This window comes from Accipiter gentilis, chromosome 4, assembly GCF_929443795.1.
Source record: "Accipiter gentilis chromosome 4, bAccGen1.1, whole genome shotgun sequence".
In the NCBI taxonomy this organism is placed as follows: Eukaryota; Metazoa; Chordata; class Aves; order Accipitriformes; family Accipitridae; genus Astur; species Astur gentilis.
In genome coordinates, this window is record NC_064883.1 from 6,815,041 (window position 1) to 6,828,061 (window position 13,021).

The 13,021-nt window shown below is 37.5% G+C and overlaps 1 protein-coding gene across 7 annotated transcripts in view; it reads right to left on the reverse strand.

Annotated features, from left to right (window-relative positions):
• Positions 1 to 1,617: 1,617 nt before the first annotated feature.
• Positions 1,618 to 13,021, reverse strand: part of KCNH8 (potassium voltage-gated channel subfamily H member 8) — a 203,674-nt gene continuing 192,270 nt past the window's right edge. For 4 of the 7 annotated variants that reach the window (XM_049798883.1, XM_049798889.1, XM_049798885.1 and 1 more), the window contains one exon: positions 1,618 to 3,187. In XM_049798883.1, the coding sequence (XP_049654840.1) occupies positions 2,477 to 3,187 (711 nt within the window). In that variant the 3' untranslated portion in view covers positions 1,618 to 2,476. The remainder of the gene's footprint in view (positions 3,188 to 13,021) is intronic. The other 3 variants (XM_049798886.1, XM_049798887.1, XM_049798890.1) reach the window with 3 other exon arrangements.

Genomic DNA, 13,021 nt, shown 5'->3' on the forward strand with positions numbered 1-13,021 from the left:
AAGAATTAAATGTACAACAGTAAAGCTATGGTTATTTATGCAAAGTGGATTTTTGTTTCCACTGACCTTTTTACACTTTTATATAAAACTAACACAGAAGCTCCAGAACAAAACATCCAGTTTTAATCTCAAGACACCGACCGGCATTTATACTGGAAAAGAAAAAAAAAAACAAACAAAACTTTAAGGTGTACACGTAATGGTTAGAGTCACAGAATCATAAAATGGCTTGGGTTGGAAGGGACCTTACAGATCACCTAGTTCCACCCTCCCTGCCATGGGCAGGGACACCTTCCACTAGCCCAGGTTGCTCACAGCCCCATCCAGCCTGGCCTTGAACACTTCCAGGGATGGGGCATCCACAGCTTCTCTGGGCAACCTGTTCCAGTGTCTCACCACCCTCATATTTATGTATTGCTTATAAAATGAGAATGCAAACATTGCTCCCAATTTATATATCTAATGGAAATTATTAAATGATATTGGGAACTAAGCATGCTAGACAAAGAGTGTGTTTGTGCAGCCCCAGTCAATGGCTGGGATACACGAGCTTAGGTTAGCCTGTGTATTTCATTAATGCAATAGCTTGAGGGCAGGTTACCCTGTGTGGCATGAAGGCGGCAGTGGAGAATCAGGATTTGCGGACAGCTGTGCTACATGTGCCCATGCATGATGGCTGTACAGCCTGCTGGCCGGCTGCTGAGGCGAGGCAGTACCGTACCACCACCGAGCTTCTGGCTGCTCTGCCAGGACCTCATCCCTGCTGCCCCCCATAACACAGCTCCTGACTGCTGGCAAGTGGGGCTCTGCTAGCGTGTGCCTGCCCTGGGTGTGGGGGGCAGACAGCCTCCCCCATCCCCGTCGTCCTGCCCTGTCCTGTGGCGGGTTGGATGGTGGTGGATTGCTAAAGATGAGAAAGGATTGTTGGCAGAAATACCATAGACCTGTATTTGCTAGTACTTGTTGTTCATTTATTTTTTTTTTTAATTTCTGGGTTATGTCTTATTTAATCAGGACTTCTGCATTTAACCTTAAACTAAGTAAAAACTGGAATAGAGGTGAGTTAAGAAACCCTATATATAAACACTCGTGTTGAAGTGTAGACATACTGACAAAATTCAGGCAGCTCAAAATGAGAGATGACACTTTGTCCTTAATTTGTACCAGTGGGAAAAAGGATGTGAAAGGATGTAAGTTGGGCAGAGTGCTGGGATTTGTGCTCTCACGCACATCCAAATGTTAACAATGAACTTAGTTTTTGAAGTTTTCAGAAAAAAAAACCTGTTAAGGAAGTTAAACATAAATCTGTGCTCTGTAAAAAATTTATGTAAGTAAAAGATCATCAAATAAATAACTATTGTAAACTTATTTCTTTGACTCTGACTAAATCATTGTAATTGTCTCCTTTAATATTCCTCAGATTGCTCAATGGTTTTCATCCCTCTTAATTTTTTTGTCCAGATATAAAATCCCAAGGTAGGGATGTGTAGTATAATGTTGACTTGGTCTTATCAATAGTCGTGCGATACTAAGACACAAACTAAGGGTACTTAATGTTATCAGTATAACATTTCACTTTTTAAGGAGTAATAGCTGGCTTAGGATAGGATACAACATTCCAGCTGTTTTATTTTTTATTTTTTTTAGATAAAATAATACCTTAATTTATTTGTATTCCACCAGCATGAATACATTCATTGCAAAGTGCATGCACATAAAAAGGAATCCATTTGTAAACTACATAATATCTTAACAATAAATAGTATTTGATCTAATACACGATGGTAGTGCATTTCTTGTTAAAACTGCAAGCTTTTACCAAAATGAAAACAAACTCTTATTGTCCTTATAAAGATTTAAATAATTTTTAAGTACATTTCATACCAAGTATATAAAAATAGTATTTTTAGATAAATTAAGAGGTTTCATTTACATGACAAATAGCGTGCAACAACTAACCACTCTCTACCAGCTCTATTTGGTTGATTGTCTAGATGACATGCAGCGATAATTGTCCCTTTGCCTTCACAGCACTGACAAACAGACCAGCAGGACCCACGATCACCTGAAGCAAACAGTGCCAGAGATATTGTTTGGGAACAACAGTCAGACACTCAGGGAAAACCTTTGCTTCGATGAACAAAAGCCACCCATGACAATTCTTTTGTCCTAGACTTCCAGCTGCTCTGACCCTCAGGGTCTTTGGACTATCACAAAAGTCTGCCAAACAGACCAGTAAGTTATAACTGTATACAAAATGCTTTTCAACATGCTTCTAGAATCTAGAATTTATTTTTTTTTTCCTATAGTATGAACTGGCAATACCTTTTCTTACTTTCTATGAATCTGAATTTTCGTGTTTGTAAGTCTCCATGATCGCCAGAGAAAAGGTCAAATAAAGCAGTCATGCAGTACTCTCTAAATTTAAAACTGGCAGCTGTGGAACATGCTTCGAGTACCACTACACTGTTTCTCATTATACGTCTATGGCTTGGTAATCTTTATCTTTAACATCCCTTGTGCTTGTCACAATGTCGATTGGGAAATCTGGGGTCTGTGCAGAAACTACTCCAGCTGTTCCTTCCAGGTCCCACGATCCCGGCAGGTTCTCAAGGCTTAGTGAGCTGATTGCTCCTTGGCTAAAGCTACCTTCCTCAGATCTGCTGGGGAGCACGAGATGTAACGATGTCTCTGATGAAGAGCATACTGAAGAAGAAAGAGTTGCTGAAATAGACTGAAGAGGAGTCAAGGTAGTGTCTGAATGGGGAGAGGTGCATCTTAAAAATTGTAAATTGTCTTTCTGAATTACCTGATACTGGGAGGGGGAATTGTGAAGGCCCGGTGTGTAATAAAATTCACCCTCCACAGAATTTTGCAGATTGGGTTCAGTTCTTTGGGGACTGCTGCCTATGGAGGACAGATCTGTGTTCCAAATGTCACGTAACGTGTTGCTGCGGCAAAGTTGTGCTTTGGTGCAAATAAAGTTCCCAGCTTGCATGTGCGTGCAAGGTTGATGGGTAGTGCAAGCCATTCGAGACTGCAGACTTTCCAGGGTAGGACTTCGAGATATGCCGTGCACAGCACAGAACCCAGGAGGCTTCTGGGATGTGAGCAGGTTCTCCAGAAGGTGCATGACGTTCTTCATATCCTTACTTAATTGTGAGACTTCTTGAGTTAAAGTTGTCACCTATTATGACAGGGCAAAATATCACGGTATTTATTTATGCGGTCATGCCTGAAATACACACATACAAACCTTTTTTCCTTCTAACAATATCAGCTTTGATCTGTGGCATAGTGTCTTTACTTTAAAGAAATATAGTCTACTGATATATGTGTGGGAAATAGTCCATCCATCTGCCTTACCACAGCTATGTGTTACACTTCCTGTGGTGTACCAAAACAATTAAAGCAACCCAACAAAAACGCATGATGGAAACACGGTAGGCTTAATTCAGCTGATTTTAAATGATATTCTGTATATAAAGAATGGCCTTAGGGTCAGAACTGAGATGATTTCCAGTGGCAATATGACATCAATAGCTTCTTGATTGTTCATTAAATATTTTAATGTGTAAGCCTTTTTTATTAACCAATTTTATACTGATGAATGGTATAAAAATAAGGTCTTGTGAAATCTTGTTCAGAAATACACATATGAAATATACTGCTGTCTTCATAGTAAAATAAAAGAAACTCATACCTGAAGTTGTCGGTTGCAAGTAATTATATGAAAATCTGGTGGACTACTACTAAAAACAAAAAAAAAAAAGAAGAAAAGAAACTGGAAACTCTAAAACCCACTAGCTACCTCTAAACATTTAAACAATATGAAAGCCTGTGAAACAGTTTGCTTCCATGTAGTTATGTTTTTGCTTGAAAGGTATTGTGTATAACACTGAGAGAGATAGTAATCCATGGCATAGATTACTCTGGTGTGTGTGCAAAAGGAAGAATCATATTTGCTATTAGACCTTTTTTTTTTGTAATGCTGAAACCACTGATAGCATCCAATTAATTACACGACTTACATGAAGTCCTTAATCTCCCCAAAACTGCTGATTTGGGTGGGGATCAGATTGACAAGTTCTGAATTTGTGTTTTAAAGTAAATTGATATATGAACATTAATGGGGACATGCGTTAGGACATTATAAGGACTAATTTTTGGAAATTAAAAGCTTAACTCAAACACAAAAGTGAACCACTCACCATTTCAAATGTGTTTGTTTTTTCTTTTTCCTTCTTAAGGAAAAGTTTGTAGGAAGTTAAAATTAGTCAATTATTTTTAATAAAGAGAAATGAACCTATCAAGAGGTAGAAATGAACTATGCCTCCATGGAGCTAATCAATTCATTTTAGATCAAACCACTGTCATTACTGTTAAAAATAGAGTTTCTCATACTGACGCTAGTGAAAATACTCTGTTGAAACAAAGACCTGACTGCATGTTTATCTTCAGAAGGATAAACCACCTGTCAGAAAGAAGAAAAGCTAATCCAGGAGGCCTTTCTTTGACCCGAAGTAAAGACACCACCAATTAGGTGTCCTGCACAGATTAATTTTCATGTACTCAGAAATAGAAATAGAATTTTCACTTTTCTGACAAGATAGTTCCAAAGAAATCTGCTGAAAAGACATTTCAGGCTGAGTTTGACTGCATTACTACAGGCACAATAATTATAAAGAAATTCCAAGTTAAAAGGACAGTAGGAAGCTCCAATACAGCTCCTATACATCTATTTGTTTCTTTCCAAGCTAAAAGTCCAAACCCATCATATCGTTTAATAGTATTGTAATGATCACACTACTCCTTGAAGGAAAATGCTTAAAGGGAGAAGGCACCTGAGTGACACACTATAGGGTCTGTCTCTGTCTCTCTCTCTCCACCTCTCTTTCTTTCTGCCTTGTTACCTAATTAAGTCATGCTAGATAGAAAATAACCATGAGATCTCCTTCTGCCAGCTGAGATTAAGCTTTTGCCTGGTAGCTCATTTGAACTTCAGTTAATGTCAGGGATTAAAATATGTTAGGAGAGTGATTTGTGAACAGGCTTCCTGTGGGGTCAGAGCAGCCAGAGAAGGTTCTTGGTACTGTCAGACTGTAAGGAAACACACTGAGATTTCTGGTCAAACCAACGATGCAAGAACTTCTGTGCTCCATTGGGAACTGGCAGATGGCATTGCAAAACCTCCAAAAGCTTCTTTGGGAAGAAAGTGGGGAGAAGGACAACTAAACCCATGGCTACCTAGATTCAGTGGTCACCGTTCTTTTTAGGATCAGCACTGGCCCCTACTTCTAGCAGATAAGGCAACTTTATTTTCTGTGCCTAATTTCCCAATTTGCATCCATTTTACAGGGCTTTCTGCAGTTATGCAGGTGGGAAGATTGATACTACCTTATGATTATGCACCTTACCCAAACTATGAATGCTGTGCGAAAATACCTGCAACTTTAAAATATCTTGTTTGGTTTGGTCTATGCTTTTCTCTTCCATTTCTGATTTCTTAAAGGTTTCCTTAAAAGTGTAATTATTCTTTAACACATTTCTTTTGCCAATTCATTAAGACAATACAGCAAAAATCAGCCCCAGCATCAGTGCATGTGGCAGTCCTGAGTTTCTGTTAATTACAACTTGCTCTATTACCCAGATACCATTTTTGATATATCAGCTAGCTCTTAAAGTTCTGTCTCCTCATAAGCTTGCTCTTGCACAGCCATAGCAACTGACCTGATAAACCAGCCTTTGATGTATGCTTTAATAGTTCCCAGTAGTATGATAGTAGTATGATCCAGACCTCATCAGAAATTGACCACCAGTTAATGAGATCTATCCGGACCAATACTGCTCAACACACAGGCAAAGCAAATATGTAATTTTCTGGATCATTTAAAACCTTTTCTGGATTTTTCAAACTGTTAATCTTACCAGATTAAACCTCCAATATCTGTACTACTATTAATTACCATCTATCTCTACATTATTATCCTTATATAATGACATAGTTACTGTTACTATCAATACTATACTCTTTATGCTATCCTTTTTACACCCGGCAGAGATTCCGAAGCAGATGCAAATAAGCAGGTGTAACAGGGAACAATTTTATCAGTAATGTTAACAACTTCACAGTGGTCCAGAAAGTGCAAAAAACCAGAGAATAAAAGCAAATGAAATTTTAAGTCTGTGAAATAGAAATTGAAAGCAGGACAGTTTCCTCCTGAGCGAAAGGACTAATTCCTTGCATGCTGGTAAGGCTATTCTCTTTTCAGGACTTCAGTGATTATTGCTAGGCAATACAGCTAGTTGTACAAATGGTTCCTGCTGTGCTAGGCAGACAGCTTTAAAATGATCTGTGAGATCCCAAATATACTTGAAATGCTGCCTTAACAGTTTCTAGGACTTGAGGAAGATACTGCAATGTTTCCTGATATAGAAACTGGGATTTATACAGATTTAGCTTGAATTAGCAAGAGGTGCTTCTCCGGCTGGTCAAAAGCAATGCGCTGGTACTTTTTTAGCAGACTCTGTTATAAAGAAAGAATACCTCTCAAAACAGAGGTTAAAAAACCAGATTTTTTTAGTTGTTTTAACATATGGACTTTAATAATAACACTTTCTGATACCCTGACCAATATGAGTTTTAGTAGTTGTAATTCGCATTTTCAAATTATTTTGACAGTTTCAGTATAAAGAGTATTTTTCTTAACTAGCGATATTAAACTTTTGTGCAGTTTGAATACTTTGTTCCATGTAGTTAAGTAGCAACGGAGTTGATAGTATTTAAACCTTTCCATAAAAATGATGAAAAGCTCTATTTAATGTAAGATGATGATGGTGATTATTGCTTTGTTTAAATGGTATTGGCTAAACAGGTTTCTTTGTTTTTCCATTACATATTCTAGCATTTAAATTTTTTTTAATGCTAAATTTTTTACTAGAATGCCTATCTCTTATCACTATTCCTGGATAAAACTGAAATAAGCCTTTTTTTTTTTTTCTGATTAGAAGCCTAATACATTGGTATTTTTTTTCTTTCCGTGGTTTATTCCCTTTTACAATTCAAACTTTGCCCAGATGTCTTCCTATCTTGACTCTTTCTGAACACCCAAAAAAGTGAAGAAGAAAATTTGGTCCTTGAGAAATGAAAGTTGCATTTTGGCAACACAGGGAAGCTGCCTGGCTTTCACTGCATATGGCAGCTTCTCTATTACCTTGCTTGGTGTTTCATTGCTGCCTCTATTCTGGTGCTTCATAAAGTCAAGGATACTTTCAGGCGGTATCTTTCAAGGCTCAGATTGCCAAGCTGCAGATACTCTTTTTCCTAGTAAATGCATTGTTGAATGAATGAAATGAGAACTGAACTGAGACAGACTTATCACTGATCTTCCGTCAGCATCTCTGTGGCCATTGGTATTATGGGTGTCCTGGTTTCAGCTGGGAGAGAGTTAACGGTCTTCCTAGTGGCTGGTACGGTGCTATGTTGTGGGTTCAGTATGAGAAGAATGTTGATAACTCTGACGTTTTCAGTTGTTGCTAAGTAGTGTTTAGACTAAAGTCAAGGATTTTTTCAGCTTCCCATGCCCAGCCAGTGAGAAAGCTGGAGGGGCACAAGAAGCTGGCACAGGACACAGCCAGGGCAGCTGACCCAAACTGGCCGACGGTGTATTCCATACCATGGGACGTCCCATCCAGTATAGGAACTGGGAAGTGGGGGCAGGGAATCACCACTCAGGGACTAGCTGGGTGTTGGTTGGCGGGTGGTGAGCAATTGCCCTGCGCATCATTTGTACATTCCAATGCTTTTATTACTACTGTTGTCATTTTATTAGTGTTATCATTATCATTATTAGTTTCTTCTTTTCTGTTCTATTAAACCGTTCTTATCTCAACCCAGGAATTTTACTTCTTTTCCCAATTTTCTCCCCCATCCTACTGGATGGGGGGAGGAGCGGGTAAGCAGTTGCGTGGTGCTTGGTTGCTGGCTGGGGTTAAACCACGACAGGATTGGCAGACATTTCTGATTTAATGGCATTTTAGGAATAAAGCTAGTTGCAGGGGAAAGAAAAAAAAAAAAAAACCAGTGCAGCTAATCTGAGTTCAGATTAAATATGTAAGATTTGTGCAATGATATGATGGCTCAGTTTCAGCAAAATAAGTCCAGAAATCTGGAAGGTTGTGAAATTGGCTTTATCATGTAGGAGTAGAAGAAAAATTGCTGCTTTCTCTGCTGACTCAATAGCCAGCTCTTGGGTAGTTCCAGGGCAACCAGTCTGTCTGGGTAAATTAGGACACTAGGATTATTGCTATTGCTATTAAACAAGTAAGGACAGAACATAAAATTATAAAGGAATAGATAATTTAAGTGTATTCAAGTCAATAGGGCTCCCATTAATTTGGTCTAGAAAAAGCATTCCCAAACTGTAGTTCTAATAATAATTTGTGGCTCTTCATTTTTGGATGTGGATGCTGCCTTCAGTTTGGCATAGAATCAGGATGGTGTCAGCATGATGTTGACAATAAGAAAACCAGGTTTGGAAATTACTGCTTCAAGGACTTCAGAAAGTATTGGGGTCAAACTCTGACTGACCAGCTGCTGACTGAGAGCAAATGGAGAATCATGGAAATCCCAGGTGGCTGGGAGAAGAAAAGTTGTTAATGTAAACTGTTGAAAGAAAGCCTGAGGTTGTATATATGATATCAGGCAAAAACATTAAGTAAACAATTTCTATAAGCACTTAAAGGAATAGTTGAAAGAGAACAGGCAACATACATTTCTCAAGAATAAACCATGGCAAAACAATTTAATTCTCTTCTTTAACTGAAAAGCTGGTTTAATAGATAAGAAGAAACTGTAGGTATAATATATATCGTCAGAAGACTTCTCAGATGTTACTATCTGCTTGACATTCTTCTAAACCAACTGAGAAAATATGACTGAAATGTAATTACCATGAGTTGGATTCATACATGATCGGAATGGTTTATGATCAATGGTATGCTATTATCCATGGATGTTTCAAGCCATCCTTTTTAGCAGCCTATCCTGATCTGTTTTTATTTAATGTTTATTTTTAATGGCTAAATGGAATTCATGTTCACTTTTAAATATCAGTAATATGAAAATCAACAAAGATAAATGTTAAACATCGTATCTGAAAAGAAAATGTCAGAGGCATGAATATAAGTATAATATTCTGCCTATGCAGAATATTATAGGAAAATGTCTGTGGAGTTTTGTTCAATCACAATTTGCAGGCATTAATCATGCTCCCAGGATATATCAACAGCATTTGTTTTTTATTGGGTACAGGAAGGGGGTTCTCTTCACTAGGAATGACTGTTGCAGCTTGAGATCATGTACTTTGTCAGTGACTTAAAAGATTTGAACAAAGACAATCCAAAATGCTACCAATGAAGAGTTTTAGAAAATGTGACAGGCTAAGAAAGACGGAAGGAATTTGGTTCGTTGAGATCTGCTGGAACAGTATGATTCCAGTGTAAATTGGTTTTAGAAGGAGAATGGCAATCAGCCTTATATCTTCTAGGCATAAGAGAAAAAGCAGTGAATGGCATACCAACAGAGATTTACATCTAAGTGTTGGGAAAATAGATCTTTTCAGTACAGGAAGGTTTTGAAATGCCCGTTAGAGAGTTAACAGGATAATTGTTGTCATCTGTCATGGTAGTAATATTTTTTATTCAAAACTGAAGTCAGCTCTTGGTGTCCAGTTGATTTTTACGCTTCATGGCTTCCTCTCTTGATTAATTTCTTTGTCTTAGGTGCCTTTCCACCAAGGAAAAGTGTGAGAGAGACACCACAGCATATAGGACCTATGCCATGTGTATGATGTATGTCCTGCTAAAAAAAGAAATTAACCTGAACTTTAAACCATCAGCCATTTTTGTTACCTTCATCTGCCAATAGCTATTAAGCTAACATTAAAAGAAAGAAAAAATTAGCTGGAAAGACTACTCTACAATCATCATAATACAAGAGCAGAGAAAGCGCCAAAAAAACAGGGTAGGAGTTCTTTGGATATATGAATGTCAATCTTAAAAGGAAAATACATTTTTACAAATCTCAGGAGACAAAAAATGTGTTTACTTGGTGTTTATTGTTTAGAAAGCTTTTATTTCTTAACACAAATAATACTAGGTTTTATGTCTTGACTTTTATGCTAAATTTACATAGCTAAAACCCAAAATGGATAGATTAGTTGTAATTAGTTTTCATCATCAATAAATGCCATTAGTTCACTTTTTGCCACATTTTTTCTTGATTGAAGGATATTTTCCAAAGAAAATTATTGGGATAGCCTTGCTGCAAAATAATTTCTCTTATGTGATAATATAGTTATGAACTTGTTACAAAGAACATGGTTTTTATTACTGTAAGTCAGGGGAGTTCTTTATATGACTTCTTAAGCTGCAAATTGAACTTCAACAGTACATGCCCTATGTAAAACTGAAGGCCTGAATAACTTCACCAAATTTTCTTTGTTGGCACTGATTATAAAATGACTGTTTCCATCGCGTGCATACATTTTTAGTATTAAGGAATATGTTTTGCTTAAAAAAAAGAATGCTTTTTTTCTTGTCCTGAGAGGAGAATGAGATTGCTTTTGGGCAGCTGGTTGTGAAATATGTTTTAAAATAATCTATTTATAACATTTCTTTAGGTAATTTAGAAAATAAATCTATTTATTTAGGATTGTTCCTTTCATTAGATGAAAGTGAAATATCCCTGTGAATGCATTTTCTTTGTTCTGAATAAGTGCCAAATGCTTAGAGTATTTAAAGCACTTGCATCTAAAAAACCTAAAATCAAAAATAGCTGAATTTCCACTAAGTGCTCCAACATGCAGTTAAATACAAGGCAATTTTCTAGTACAAAACCTGACCCTATTCATATTTCCCCATGTTTGTTTGTTTTTCAGTTGAATGGGAGAAATATGAGTACTCTGTTCATTATCCTGTTTTAGTACTGTAATCGTGGGGTCTACTGATGTGGTAAAGTATGAAATCAGCCCCCAGATTCTGAAGCTGAAGGAGGCTGCCCTGGAGCTGGGTTATATATAAGAAAACCAGGGGACATGACAAAGAAATCTGAGTTTGTCTGCATGCACTGTGCAGGATGTCCTGTATATCTGAGCATGAAACTGTGTACCTGTGTATTTGAATGCAGAACATGAACATGTGCGCTCTGCAAATTATGGGAGAAAACTTATGACTAAAATTTGGATATTTTCTTATTTTTAACTGGTCTACGTTTTAAACAATTCAGATTTGAGTTTTGCACATTGAATCAAAGTCTAAGTATTTCCACACTCTTTTCATACAGTTACATTCAAATGATACAGAGCTACAGACAATGGGACAGTGATAGGCAGGTGCTTTGATCTAGACTTATGGCCATCTGTATTTCTCAGAAAATCTGCTTAGTGATTTCCTATTTTTACTTCTGGGTTCCTTAGTAGTTACGTATGATTGCACCAGCTAAATGGTGCCTCTGAAAAAGTGCTGAATGTTTAGATGCACCCATCTGATCAGTTTTTGCAGACAAATGCATTGGAAAGACCAGGTTGTGAGTACAGACGTCTGCAAAGGAAGGATGTGTACTTGTAAGGCAGAAGACCTATTCTTAAATTCTTTCTCTGCCTAATTTGTAGCAGGTCTTTGAATCAAGCTTTTCCGAGGTCAGAACATGTGTCATGCTGTTGGGCACTGGAAACATACTGTTCCAGCAGATCTCAACAAACCAAATTCCTTCCATCTTTCTTTGCCCGTCACATTTTCTAAAACTCTCCATTGGTGGCATTTTCATTTGGATTGTCTTTGTTCACTTAGTCTTGAAACTATTGCTTAGATAATTGGATTTTTACAGGAGCAAGAACCTGAACCTTAACTCTCTCGCCTGCCGTGTACTGAACATACTGAACTATAATGAAAGTCAAGCCTTTTTTATTCAGTGATTATTTAGACTAAGTGCAATGGGCAAATAGGGTAGGAGATTAAGTAGTCCTATTCCACTCCACCTTGCAATACTGAACCGAAGGGAAATTCCCTTTTATCAGGTTGGATCTCATTCAGGCTCAAAATGCAAAGTGAGGTTAGGTGAGGGAATGAAGAAGCTGGGTAGCTATCTAAGCAGCCAAACAAACCATGGAGGTATACAATAGGAATCTGGGGTGTGTTCAAGTTTATCTCACATTGCCTAATAAAGTGTCAGTGCTGACTTTGGAGCCTACCCTCCTTAGAGGAAGTCTGTGCATCCATTAGTCCTAAAGTTAATAGGTAACAAAATCTGAGAAGTGAAATCAAGGCTCCGTCTTCTGTTAGTCCCCTTCTTAGGTAGTAATCCTTTGGATTATGTAGTGACTGTCATATGCCTAAAATACTTCTAAGAGCTCCACTGTATATCTAAGCTGGGTATAGCTTGTTTTATAGATTTATCTCTGGGGTAACTGTTTTTTTGCTTTGCTTTGCTTTGCTTTGCTTTGCTTTGCTTTGCTAAAACCAGACCATATTGAATATCTGAATGGGAAGATGCATGCCTTTGTTCCCCCAATGAACAGCTGAAATGTTTTTAATCTAACTAGTGAACTGTTGTAATACAATTGCCCTTCATGAAAGCAGTTATTTCTGCATTTGTTGATTGACTTCTAATATCCACTGGAAAATGTATTAATGATAATGTTTGCTGCTGTTGGCTACTTGTGACCTGTTTTCTCTTATTTTCTTTTTCAGGAGGAGTCTGCATGTCTTAATAGAGACATTTGTTTTTAACTCTGCCAGTATTTTAACTACTGCTAGCAGTCTCCTGTAGCATCAGTCATAATCTTCCATTAATGGTCATCATTGAGTGATGGAATGATAAAAGCACTGGGTCTACAAGTGTTGTTCAATACTTAATGTAACAACAAAAATCCCAAGGAACAGCTAGTGTATTCCAGCAAAACTACTCATAGGCTTATTTGGCTAAGTACCAAGTCAGTACTGTCAGTTCAGGAACTCCAGA